At 42.0% G+C, this 14195-nt stretch overlaps 1 protein-coding gene across 1 annotated transcript in view; it reads left to right on the top strand.

The window, feature by feature from the left end:
- TRPM6 (transient receptor potential cation channel subfamily M member 6) overlaps window positions 1-8236 on the top strand; it is a 194711-nt gene extending 186475 nt beyond the window's left edge. The window contains exon 37 of the mRNA XM_068242291.1: window positions 5929-8236. Coding sequence (XP_068098392.1) covers window positions 5929-6032 — 104 coding nt within the window. The 3' untranslated portion in view covers window positions 6033-8236. The remainder of the gene's footprint in view (window positions 1-5928) is intronic.
- Window positions 8237-14195: the final 5959 nt, after the last annotated feature.

Here is a 14195-nt window from a genome sequence, read left to right as displayed (position 1 = left end):
CTACCAGTATTATTTGAAGTAAATTGATCATCAGAGATTGACAATGAGATGCAGGTCACGTAGACTTACATTCAAATGTTATATACTATAAATTGTATGCAGCTTGAAATAGGACCAATCAAAAAAACATCCTTTTGATATAGAGTTTCAAGTTGCATATAATTTTCATGAAATCTAAATAAATTTCAAAATTATTTGTTTGTTTTTAACCATCTCTGTTTATTTAACCTATTGGGGACCGCCGCAGGTTGAATCAACGTCCGGCAGGTGGTGGTACCATCTGCCTGGACGTTGATTCAACGTCCGCGCTAAAGAACCGCTCCCGACGTGATCGTGCGCACCCGGGGGGGGGGGGGGATTAAGCTGTAATGTGACAGCTGGCTTCTCCCCTAGTGATCAGCAGCCATTGCGTATGGCTGCTGATCACGTGATCACTACGATCGCCGTCAGATCATAGTGATCACTTTGACGGTGGGGGGGGGAAAAGAAGAGGATCCACTCACCTCCCTGCCCTTCCAGCGACGATCAGCGCCCCCCTCTGCTCTGGCCGGCATCTCTGCTCCGTCTGACGTCAGCGCCGGGTCCCGGCTTGATGACATCATCAAGCCGCGACCCGACCTGAGCATCATTTGGAACGGAGATGTCGGCCGGAGAAGAAGGGGGCTACTGCCCCCTGGAGCCTGGAAGGTAAGTGATGGCTGCCAGCTACAGGGGGGACACTTGCCACCATGGGGGGGGCACTGCCCAGCCAGCCACAGAGGGGATCCGGCCGCCTGACCCCCCCAAACGCGCGCACCCCCCTCCACCGCAAAATGCCCTGGTCCTTAAGGGGGGTTAGGCGGCCGGTCCCGAAGTGGTTAAGCAATGTTTTTGAAATCCTACTTTATCTTGTCCTTGTCTTTCGTGGCTTGTCAAGATTCCTCAAACAACATGAGTAAAAAGAGAACTTATCATTTCTACCACCTCTTTGTTCTTCCAGGGCAATACATGTTATAAATGTACATGACACCACAATAATACTAACCCATCAAGCTCGCTGCCCGGAGAGTAATATTTGACTCTGAGCTCTCATATAAGCATCACATTAATGTATTAAAATAAATGTTAGGTGAGCTATAAAAAAAGGCAGATACCTACCTATGGACAGGGAAGGCTGGGGATCCTATAGAGCCTTCCCTGTCTTCTCATGCTCCCCTCGTTCCAGCATTGTCACCCATGCTATGTGTATTTGACCAATTGATCAAATACACATCCGTGAGCTCTTGGGAGGCTTCAGAAGCACACGTGTTCGCGGGTGTGCAGTATGGAGCCACCCGTCTTTGGAGGTACTCTGGACTTGAGTGCTTCCAAAGCCTCCAGAGGCAGCAAATTTAAACTGGGGTGAGGGCATTGGAACGAGGGGAACAAGACAGGACAAGGAAGGCTCTATAGGATCCAGAGCCTTCCTTGTCCATAGGTAAGTGTTTGACTTTTTGGTTTCTAGTGCCTTTACATTTACTTTAAAGGACTTACGAGGCCAAGATTTTAGAAAAAAAATAAAAAAAAGTTAGCTACCTGCGTCAGCTTGTCAGGCACGGAGGACGCCGTCCGCGCCCTCCGTGCTGTTCCGCCGGGTCCCCGCCGCTCAATAGCCCCCCGAACGGTCCCCAACCGCGCGACCCGGGTCGGGCTCTCCAGCCTGTACAAAGATGGCGGCCAGAGCTGGCCGCGGCTGAGCAGTACGCATAGCCGCGAGTGCGGCTGCGCAGCTCTAAGGCCAACCCCCTGATCCACATAACAGTAGCGTGGATCGGGGGGTTGGCCTTAGAGCTGCGCAGCCTCACTCGCGGCTATGCGTACTGCGCGGCCAGTTCCGGCCGCCATCTTTGTACAGGCTGGAGAGCCCGACCCGGGCCGCGTGGTCGGGGACCGTTCGGGGGGCTATTGAGTGGCGGGGATCCGGCAGAACGGCACGGAGGGCGCGGACGGCGTCCTCCGTGCCTGACAAGCTGATGCAGGTAGCTAACTTTTTTTATTTTTTTTCTAAATTCTTGGCCTCGTAAGTCCTTTAAGTAGCTAGTGCCACCCCCAAATTTCCTTCTATTTACTCATGAGGTCTTATTTACTTATCCAGCTATACTTGACAAGCTGTTTGACAAGCTCATTTGCGTAGATAACAGCTCTAGTTTTTTATAACCTGCAGTGCAGAAAAATAAAAAGGGACTTGAGTTAATTTGTTAGTAGAATATGCAAATAATTCTTTGTTTGATTATGCAACTATTACTGCAAATCTATGCAGCTTGAACATGGACCAAACAAATACTTTCACTGCAAGATCTGATTAGTCCAATTTGATTTTAGTTTTTCATAATAATTAGCATAATTTTGTATCAAGATAATTTGCATTATTCTCAATTACCTCAAATGTATTTGCATCTCAATGACAATCCCTACTGAATAATGTGAACTTTGGTACATGTAGAGTTGGGGAAGACATTAAATTAACACAATTCAAACGTAGCTGACACTGGTGTGTAGCTGGCATTCTAAGGTTTAAGGGGGTGAGAGAAGGTCACTTTGGGTATCATTCATAAAGCATTTCCGCATGCGGTATGAGGACGGGAAATACCGCTCCCTCGGATGTGGCGATAACCATGCTAAGTTAATGGAGACAGACCTCCCAGGCAGCTGCAGTAAGAGCGGAACACGGAGAAATGTATCAACTTGGCCACTTCCTGTGTCTCCGCAAGCCTAGCGCCTGCCTACCTACAGCCTAGTTCGGGAAAATACCGCAGTGCTATCGCACCTGTACACTTTTTCATGAATGATCACACAGAAGTCTAAAATACCAACAGCGGTACTTTCCCGCGCTGATTCTCATTGCTGACAACACTTTTATGAATGATACCCAATGTGGACTACTGCAAAGAAATTGATTAGGAGTCCAACTGAGTATTGATATCAAGGGGCTGAGTAGGTAAATAATGTAGTTAGTTGAATAGGTGACTGTAATGTTCTAAAGTACCAGTTCAGTTTCTTCTCAAACCAAACTATACACACACATATTATTGTATCCTTCAGATGTGGATATCACTTGTATTATATAAAAAACCCACAATTTTAATGCCAGAATCCCTGTGATTTTATAACTTTCAGCAAAAAGTAGTGCTGGGCATTTTTGAAAGCTGTATTCATGTAGTACTGTTAAATTAAGCTAACTAGAAAGCTATGGTTTGCTAGCAAGAGGTGTAATGAGCCTAACATTCTTCTGGCTTTTAGGCTTAACCTATGGCTTTACTGAGTGGGAAAGACAGTTAGAAACTTCTGAAAAGAGTAGTGATTGTTCCCTTTTTGTTGTCATAACATGTTTACTTTACTGTGGTGATATGAACTCTATTCCAGCTGAGAAAATGTATTTATGTAATAACCATGTAATCAGGGTAATGTATTCTTAGAGTAGCTGGCTCACTGGATGTAATATTTGATTCTAAGAAATCTGCTGCTCTGGTCAAGATGAAAGTGCAGCATACAAAGCCTTGGTTGATGATGTTCTAATTACTGGTATATCTATTTTAAACAACAATGAAACCAGTTCAGAGTTTCATACAGCATGGAAATGTGGCCCTCGTGGGATCATTTGTAAAATATGTGTTGCTTTAAATAGAGTTGAGTAGGTTGAGGTTAATCAGCTTGCTTCTTTCATGAGTACGTTCTGTAAACTAATGAATCATTTAGGTGCTTTTGCAGATGCTTTGTGCATCATTATTGTGTTCATGCATAGACACTTATAAAGGAGTTTCTGCATCTATTTTACATTTTGAGATTGCTATTAATTAAAGAGGGTATCTTCATTTTTTAGATTTACTTTTTTACCAATAATGTCTTCAGGCTTGGAACAAAATAACTTTCCAATTGCCCTAAATGCGCACAGTTAATGCTCTCATCACCCTTAAGTTGTTCCAAACAATACATTAGGGAACCTTCCACAATTTGGCTAAATGACCTTACAGCTCAGTAAACCACCATTCCTATTTTTTTTACTCAGAATTTCGATATTAATATGCATCATAAACCGCAACTTTGTACCGATCTGAGACAACCTTATGCGCTTTGGGTCTTATGGGAGGGAAGCACTACTAATTGTTTTGTTGTTGTTCATACCTGTACAAATCTAGCTATGATTTCCAACTCATAACTTGCTGGGTTGTATATCTAATTATGTAACATTTGCTCCAGGTTGATGTGGTATGAAATTTGATGTTATGGTTCAGTTTAATTTTTATTTTTAAGGCCTTAATGGGGAGATTTTTTTTGTGTGTGGACCATTTTAGTCGAGATTATTTTATTTGAGATGTGTTTGAGCAAAAAAAAAAAAATCACTATTTGCCATAGATCTGCAAAGACAAGTACTAGAAAAGAAGAAAACAATTGCTCCTGAAAGCGCCGATAAATCACTCTAAAAATTGATTTACAAAAGTTAGCAAAATACTAAGCAATTGCAATAGAGATTTGCAATCAAGTGGGTGCAAACAACAAAAAGGAAGGTAAAAAGCTGTCCAGGACACTAAGCTCTCCTGGTACACCCCACTATTGCATATACAGTATTGAGCAAACTTCCAATTTGCTGATATAGTTGTATGTCACCTGCATGAAGCAGCATAATCACGTATTGGATTCTTTTAGCATTATAAATTATTAGCAATTCATTGTTTCATACAAATCTTGTGTGAGATAACAATTCATTGGTAAAGCAATTGAAAGGTCTATCACAATTTTATTGAAAATAAATTAAAAAGTGATCCTGAAATGTGTAGATTACACCTAGCTCGCTACACAGGCAAGAATTCATATACATTTCATTTCCTCCTACTCAATAAATAATGATGTTTTGGTAGAATCACTTCTCACTAGGTATATACAGTATAGTCAGAGTGGCCATCAGTTAGATGTTTGCAGAGATATCACCGATCATCTATGTCCATCAAAGCACAGGTGAAACGCAGGCAACTGCAACATAAATAGTAGAGATTGCTGGGCATTTTGTGTCCCATAATTTATTTGATAAATGATGCCAAGGTTCTGCCTTCTAGGCCGTGTGAGTCCTTGTGATGGATAGGGAAACATTCATGTGCAAGCACTCTTTACCTATTCATTCCAGTGGACAGTTGCATGCGTTGCTGATTCAGAGCATTGCAACTCCTGCAAAATTGCTCACTTTTAGCTTAGTAAATCAGAGTCCTTTCCTAATCCTTTCTCAGTGCTGTATCTATGCTCCAGGTAACACAACAAAAAAGAACTATAAGAACCTATTTCCACCACGCCCGAATCCGGCCTGAATCTGCAGCATTTCCCTGCAGACGAGTGGGGCGGGAAACACAACAAGTGACTGGCTGTCTAGATTGCATTGTACAGTGAATCTGGATGGCATGCTGAAGATTTCTGCAGCACACAGCTTAATCCCTATAGCCATGAATGGGAGCAGAGGCTGAATCGTAAACAGCCACAGCTCCTAGTGGAAATGCTGGAAACACACAATGCAATTTCGCGGCCGATTGACAGGTGATCAGATGGTAAGTGTGTACCTGTCCAAACTGCTCCCGATCAATAAAGGAATTGATTTTCTGAAAAATAACTTCACAAAATCGATCCCTTTCTCAATCAAAAACAGATCAGGCATGTTGAAAATAATTGCCGGATTCCCGTCGATCAGGAAATTGCGTCATGTGATCCCGGCATCAGTGTTTATTTTTGTATTGTTTGCATCAGTTTATGGTACAGTAATGGAATTCCCAGGCTTCCATGCACTGTGGTATTATACTGAAATACGTAAAAACTATAATTGCTTTGCTAACAATCTAAATCTGCTGCGTACACACCTTCTCATTCTTTATCAGATTTCTCATGATTACACAATTTTTTTCTAAAATGTTTTATCTGTTTTATCTACAGACTTGAAAAGGAACAACTTCTCACCTGGGAGAGTCAACCTAGGGTTTGAATTTGGAGAAACAGACGTAGATGTCGATATTGTGGAATGTGACACAAGACTGTAATACAACATTACTGGCCAACTATAATTTCATCCTTGCAGCCTGTGAGTTTGTGTAATGTGGAAGAACTTACATCACCAGCAAAGAAAGAAGGAATTTCTGATATTTATTTAAGATCAGTGGTGGGCATTCACCTATATTAACCATTCACAAAAGATACTTAAGTTATCAGAACAATGCAATATTACATTTTTCAGTTGTAAGTTCTTTGCCTGCATCTTTACAGAAGTGGATACTCAGTTCAAGGCCATACAGAAGATCTCTCCTCAAACCCAAGAGGCAGAAGTTAGGATTAGCAATTCAAAGCTTCCAGCAGCTGATACAGTTGACCATCAGATGTGTTAGTGATTTGCTAGCACCACCAATCCCTCCCAGTGGAAACAAAATAGCAATGTTTAGTTAATGTTTCAATCATCCCTATCCAGAAGCCAGAATTTCATCTGTCTTTTGACTTCTTGACAATCTTTTATACTGTGACTCAGCCATATTTATACAGTGGCGGTAGCTACCTATGATCCAATTCATGTTTATGGACAGTGGGTTGACTATGCATTTAAATAAAGTGTGCAGAAGGTTATTCTTCCAGATCCCAAGTAGATTGGGGTTGTAGCTTTAATGGAGAAAGGAGTAACATAAAACCAATAAAAAAGTTCAAGAGAAACATTTGTTATTTAAAGTGTAAGCATAATAGATAAGGACAAAATGTAAAATGATTTTCTATTGAGTGCTTCATCCAATTACACTTTATAGAGTTCTCTTTTAAGTAGGTGTCCCTAATCCTATCCTAAGTTTATCTTAACGGAAATCTACTAATGCAGATATGCAAAAGAGGACAGCAACATCGTTATCTGCTTAATCCAAACATCTATTTCATATTTAAAAAGAAAGGAAAAATTTGACCTGAACATGTTTGAAGCAGTGTAAGGGAAACTCATTGTATTTCACATTTTTACTTTCATAGATCACCCTTAGTGAATCCCCCAGTGGATCAGTTCCTGCCTTCCTAGCAGTAGAAGCCACTCCTTATCTCTAGGCACAGTTATGTGGTTGTTATAGAAGCAAGAACAAGAATTTTAAAATTACACTAAAAATATGTGTTCTATCCAAGCGTTTTCAGACAAAATAAGGAGTTAAGAAAGACAATAAAAATGTTTTACATTGAAATATTTGTCTCTGCAATGTTTAGATAAATGCTTGGAAGAATTAAAAGGAATCCTCTTTATAATGCGCTAGTGATTTAATAACCTCAGCACTGTAAATGGCTTTTCTTTGATTCTTAAAAACATTGCTGAATACATCTTCCTAGGCACTGCTTGATACATGTTGGCACTTGTGTGGTGACCCCTGTTCACCTCTTTGGTGAGCACAGACTGTTGTGGACAGATGCTGCCTTCTAAGATGCCCTGTGGCACTTATCTACAGGCTTCATGCTGACCTATGCTTACCACAGAGGAGAATAATCATTGCCGTGTAAGAACCAGGTTCCGTACGAGAACAGTCCAGCAATGTGTTTCTGCATAGGTATTGTGTGCATACAAATATGGCATTAAAGCTTTCCGATGGAATGGTTATTACACATCAGTGTTTAGGATCAATTTGGAAGCAGTAATGTACTTATCTCGCCGTTGACTTGGTCAGTACTACGGCACTGCACTGTTACTAAACAGTAAAAAAAGATATCTTAAAAAAAGGCATAATCAGGAAAATACAAAGCTGTATAAAATATGTCAAATTTGTTAAAACTATGCTCTAGAAAACAAATATTAGAATAACATATTTACGAGACAAGTATGGTAAGATATGCAGTATATTTTATTTTCATACTGTCTAGTTCTATGGTTGAATTAAAACCCAAAAGGAATAGTGATGCCATTGATTTTGATATAGGTCAAATAAGGAAAAACATTGCACGCACGCACGCACGCACGCACACGCACGCATGCATGCACGCTCGCACGCACACACACACACACACACACACAGCAAGTGTAAGTGGATAGCCCCCCTTCCCACCTCCTGGCACGCACACACACGCATGCACGCACGTGCACACACACGCACGCGCACACACACACACTTTTTTGTTAATTTGAAACTGTTGGTAACTCTGAGTCTGCTGTACAGTGGTTAGCGCAAATTGTTTACAGTTTTTTCTTCAAATAAAAAACAATACAGCTACAGTCATGACTGTCTTGATCTTGTGTTTTAATTTTAGTGAGTTTGTTAAAGTTCATGCAGGCAAAAATGTAGTTTTTTTTAATCACCTAAGATTAAAAATGTGCCCCTAACATCCCCACTTCCCATACTTGCACAATTCCTGTGAGGCCATCATGAGAAGTGTTTTTTTTTAATACCTGTGCTAGTTACATGCCTAAGCACAAGACAGGAAGTGTGAGAATCTGCACAACACAGCCACAAACAGCAGTAAAAACTGTAGAAAAGCCTCTACCCTTTTCAACTCCATTTTGCATAGAATATGCTGAAAAGTTCACTCAAAATAAGTTGTTTTGCATTTAAGTATTGCTATTATCTACCTTACTTGCCTGTCATATGCTGTATTTGGATGCAAAGATTTTCAGTTCATCTGTACAATGAACTGTGATTTGTAAATAATCAGTATATGTCAGGTCTAAAGTCCACATTTCTAGAGGTAAATACAGGTTTTTATCTATTTCAACAGTTAGTTATGACTGTCAGTGTTAAATGTGAGTTTGTTGAATACCATTTATTTCAAATATCAGACAGCGAAGTGTCTTAAGTAGTGGACAGTGACTGGTATACTACCTAAGGCCCAGTGCACACCAAAACCGCTAACAGATCCTCAAAACGCTAGAGGTTTTTGGAGCAGATTTCAGAGCCATTCTAGGCACATTTAGAGACGTTTTCTAAACATGCCTAGCGTTTTTGGGAGTGTTTTTGTGTAGCAGATTACAAATATTGTTACAGTAAAAGTTACTGAACAGCTTCTGTAACAAAAACGCCTGGAAAAATGCTCTGATCTAGCGTTTTCCAGAGCGGTTTGAGGTTTTGCTATACTTTACATTGAGGCAGGAACGCTTCTGCAAACCGCAAAAGTGCTGCAGGACCCACGTTTGCGGTTTGCTAAAAACTGCAAACCGCCAGTGTGCACCAGCCCTTTGAAATACATAAGCCAAGCGTTTTCCAAGGTGGCAGCGGTTTGCGGATCGCTTCAACAACCGCTCGGTGTGCACCAGGCCTAAGTCATCCAATCTCATACAAATCAGATAAGCAATGATGGGGTTTATAAAATAAAAAAAAACAGTTAACAAAATGTACCTACTGTATGAAATGCCAGATGTTTATATGATTTCACATAGGAGCAGTGGGGTAGATAATACACCTAAAATAAAAAAATTACACATATATTATTTGCTAATAACAATTGCCTGGCCTGATGCGTCTTTCTTTCCTCCAGGCAGCTTCATAATGATAATGTGATGGTGCACAGCATGAATTTGAGAGACAGGGACATATGGGAGGAAAGGAAGTGTGTGTGGGTGGGGTGGGGGGGGGGGGGGGGGGCTGAGGCTCTAGGGTAACAGTGCAAGGGGATAGATGGAACCCAAGTAGATTAACCACTTCACCCCAAAGGGGTTTTTACCCTAACGGACAAGAGTGATTTTCACCTTTCAGTGCTCATCCCTTTCATTTGCCAATAGCTTAATCACTACTAATCACAATGAAATGATCTATATCTTGTTTTTTTAACCACCAATTGGGCTTTTTGAGGTTGATATTTGTTTTCAGTAATTACTTTATTTTCCATGCATTTTAAAGGGAAAAACAAGGAGAAAATGAAAAAATATACTATTTCTCCAATTTCATCCCTTATAGTTTTAATATAAACACTGCTACTGTGCATAAAACCCACACATTTTATCTGCCTATTTGTTGTGGTTATCACAAGATTTTAATTATGTCCCTAGTACAAAGTATGGTGACAATATAGTATTTGGAAATAAAGGTGTATTTTTTCTTTGGTGGTTTTTTTTCCACTATTTTCGCATGCACATGCACAGCGGCAGCAGCACTGTCTGACTTGTAAAAACGTCCTGGAGCCATTAAGAGCTGTAGCAGGACGTTTTTATTAGTCAGCTTGTCCTTAAGTGGTTAAAGAGATGAAATAAGTTGATAGGAACACAATATATTTTGCTTAGACCCCTTGATAGACAATGCTGAATAGCAGCTATGCTGATCTGTGAGCACTAATTCAAAAAAAGGAAAAATCCGCACAATGCCTATAAAATGCAATTTATTTCAATTCAATTCAAGCACTTTATTGTCATTGTGTAACACAACGAAATTACTTTTCATGACAACCCCACGGTGCATATAGGGAGCATAGTGATAGTAACAAGGAAGAGAAGAAATTATACAAGTATGCCAGGTACTACAGATATTTTAACAATTTGTACACAGTGTTAATTACTTCAGAGAGGATTCAGAGTTCATCAAGTTTATGGCGGATGGGAAAAAGCTGTTTTTCAGTCTGTTTGTGTGTGTGCGGATTGATCTAAAACGTTTACCTGATGGAAGGAGCTCAAACAAGGCATTTCCAGGGTGAGTGTTGTCCTTGATAATGTTTTTGGCCCTTCCCACGCTGCGAGTATTATACAAAAGTTCCAGTAATGGTAGTTCAGTGCCGATAATGGCTCCTGCTGTTTTAACAACTCGCTGCAGGGCTTCTCTAGTAGCCTTCGTGCAGCTGTTGTACCAGGCCGCCATGCAATTGGTCAGAACGCTTTCTATAGTGCATCTGTAGAAATTAACCAGCAGCTTCTGTGGGAGGTTAGCGCTCCTTAGTTTCCTCAAAAAGTAGAGATGTTGTTGTGCTTTGCCAGTTAGAGCTAAAGCATTGTCAGCCTAGGACAGGTTCTCTGCGATGGTGACTCCCAAAAATTTTAAGCTGGAAACTCTCTCCACAGCCTCTGCATTGATCATTAGCGGTAGGTGAGTGGTCTTTTTGGTGGTCCTAAAGTCCAGAATAATTTCTTTGGTCTTCTTTGTATTTAATAACAGGTTGTTAATGTCGCACCATGCTGTCAGGTTCCTAACGTCTTCTCTGTATGCAGCTTCCTCATTGTCTGATATAAGCCCAATGACAGTCGTATCATCTGCAAACTTAACAATTATGTTTGAGCTATGGATAGGCTGGCAGTCATGGGTGAAAAGTGCATAGAGGAGAGGGCTTAATACACAGCCCTGTGGCACGCCAGTGCTCAGGGTAAGGGTGGACGATGTCTGTTTTCCTAGTCTGGCAGTTTGAGGGCGATTAGTAAGGAAGTCCAATAACCAAGTGCATGGAGTTTGTTGGTCAGCTGGCTAGGTACGATGGTGTTAAATGCTGAGCTGTAGTCAACAAAGAGCATCCTAACATAGGAGTTGGGTTTTTCTAGGTGTGAGAGGGCAGCATGGAGAGCTACACAGATGGCATCCTCAGTCGATCTATTTGTTCGGTAAGCAAACTGGTGTTGATCTAAAGTTGCTGGGATGGAGGCCTTGATGTGTGTGGCTACCAGTCGTTCAAAGCACTTGGCGATGACCGGGGTTAGAGCAACTAGTTGGTAATCATTAAGACAGGTTATCCTAGGATTTTTTGGAACTGACACAATGGTTGTGGATTTAAGGCATGAGGAGACTACACCCGAGAACAGAGAGAGGTTGACGATTTGTGTAAAAATTTTCGCTAGTTGACTAGCACAGGCCTGGAGCACACGTCCTTGCACACTATCAGGACCTGCAGCTTTCCTGGTGTTGATATTTGTGAGTGCTTGCTGCAATTGTGTGTGTAGGATTAAAGGCTGTGAGTCTGTAGTGGGCCCAAAGTTGACTGGAGGCCGATTGTTGTCTTTTTCAAATCTAGCAAAGAAGTTGTTAAGTTCCTCTGCTAGGCTGGGGTTGTTATTGTCCATTGTATATTGAGTTTAGCTGACATTTGCCAGACTTACTCTATGACTAAGGTCCAGTGTAGGTCTGAAATGTCAGATAACTCTGTTGTGGCTCTGCTTTTAAGGCATAGTGTGGATTTTTTCCCTTTTTGAATGAGAAAGTGTAATAAAGTGAGACAGCACTGAGGGAGTGGAGTGAGGTGACTGACATAAGCATCAAGTGAGAAATTAGCAGATGGATGGGAAGGTTGAAAGTGTGGGGGGATTGACAAAGAATGGTCAAAAGAAGAAAAGACCACATAGTGAACTTGAATGGAACAAATTTATACAAGTGTTACTGGGGACTTTTTCAACGTATTTGAGGTTTTATGGGGATGGAATTTATACACACCACTCAACTAGGAAGATGCCTCTTTGTCTCTCCCACAGATAATACTTCAAAGGGGATAGAAAATTGGTACGTATACACTGCATTAACCTCCCTAGCATTCTGGACGAGCTAGGCTCGTCCAGAGACGCCGGAGGTCACCGCTCAGGCCCCGCTGGGCCGATTTAAATATTTTTTTTTTTAAAACACGCAGCAAGCACTTTGCTTGCTGCGTGTTGTGTCCGATCGCCCGCCGCAGATCCGCCGCTACCCGGCGCGATGCAGGGCCCCCCCAGGCGAGACCCCGTGCGCTGCCTGGCCAATCAGTGCCAGGCAGCGCTGAGGGGTGGATCGGGTCTCCCTGTGACGTCACGACGTCGATGACGTCACGACGTGCGTCGTCATGGCGACAGGGGAAGCCCTCCTGGAAATCCCGGATGGGTGATTGCGCCGGCGGGGATCGGAGGGGTGGGAGGGACGCCGCAGGGAGGGGGGAATCATGTAGCTAGCGCTAGGCCGTGGGAATCAGAACGCCAGGCAGGTTAATTGACAAGGATTGTGCATTGCTGCTTTTTTAATTTTCCTTTGCTCTGTTATTATACTCAACCAAAAAGAGGGGAAGCATATCAAACTTATTTTGATTATTTCCTTGCTTGCTGGGTGCTTAATAGGAATTTTATAAATAAGGTGTTAACACATCTCCTGATAGGGCCTGTACACACTGCTGCGCTTTTAAAATCGCATGCGATTTTTAAATCACAAGCCTTCATGAGAGTAGGAAAAGCGCATCACACCAGTGTGTACAGGTCTCCACGATTTTCATTATTTTTCAAAAGACCTTGCGATTAAAAAGCGCATGCGATTTGAAAAGCGCAGCGCAAGCGCAGCAGTGTGTACAGGCCCTTAGAAAACACAGAAGAAAAGTTAATCGAATAGGAACCTTAGCATTGTAAATAAAAACTTAAATATAAAAGGCTTCCAAGGAAAAAAATATTTTTTAACCCTTAGCCTGTCACTTTTAAAAAAGCTCCACATTTGCCAGTAGGGATTGTAATTGAGATTTGATACATAAGCATCATAATTATGATGAGAACCTTTGCAGCTTATAAATGGGCCAATTCAATCCTAGAAGCATGTGATTGGTCAATTTTCAAGCTGCATACATTTTCAAAAATATTTGCAAATTTATATATCTGTAGACAAAGTGGAGAGAGTGCTCTAACCCCTAACTTCTTACAGTGGAGTCAGAGGCGGGACAAGGTCCTCCAGCACCCAAGGCTGAGACACCAAAGTGCGCCCCTCCATCTCTGCCACCCCAGCCGTCACACACTGATTGCTATTAGACTAAGAGGTGCCACAGGGCCCACAACCTCCCCAACACCTTAATATCTAGTTATCTGGCTTGCAGTCACTGCTATGTATCACCTTTTCTTATTTCTTTCTGCTTCAAACACAATTAGGAATGACAGCTGAATGAATTGTGCGCCCCCTCCTACACTGCGCCCTGAGGCTGGAGCCTCTCCAGGCTATGCCTCGGCCCGGCCCTGAGTGGGGTGTGTCCTATTGAAGTGCAATATACCATACGAAGAACTAGAGGAGCATCATCCATGAATCCAATAGGCAAAAATACTGTTATTCCATCACCAGGATATCCCACTTAACCTTTCTAGGACAGCTCCACGCCAATTGGCGTGGACATGGTGGCAGCCCTAGGACCGCCTAACGTCAATCGGTGTGCAGTCCTGGGGGCGTGTTTTGCAGGAAATTGCGAGTGCCAATGAGCGCACATCTCTGCTTGGATGACTGAGCTCCACTCCGTCATCAGTCTCCCAGCGGTGACCACCGCTAGGAGACTGTTAGACACCGATATCGCCGTCTAATAACTCTGTT

This window comes from Hyperolius riggenbachi, chromosome 1 (genome assembly GCF_040937935.1).
Source record: "Hyperolius riggenbachi isolate aHypRig1 chromosome 1, aHypRig1.pri, whole genome shotgun sequence".
In the NCBI taxonomy this organism is placed as follows: domain Eukaryota; kingdom Metazoa; phylum Chordata; class Amphibia; order Anura; family Hyperoliidae; genus Hyperolius; species Hyperolius riggenbachi.
This window is presented reverse-complemented; position numbering and strand designations above follow the sequence as displayed.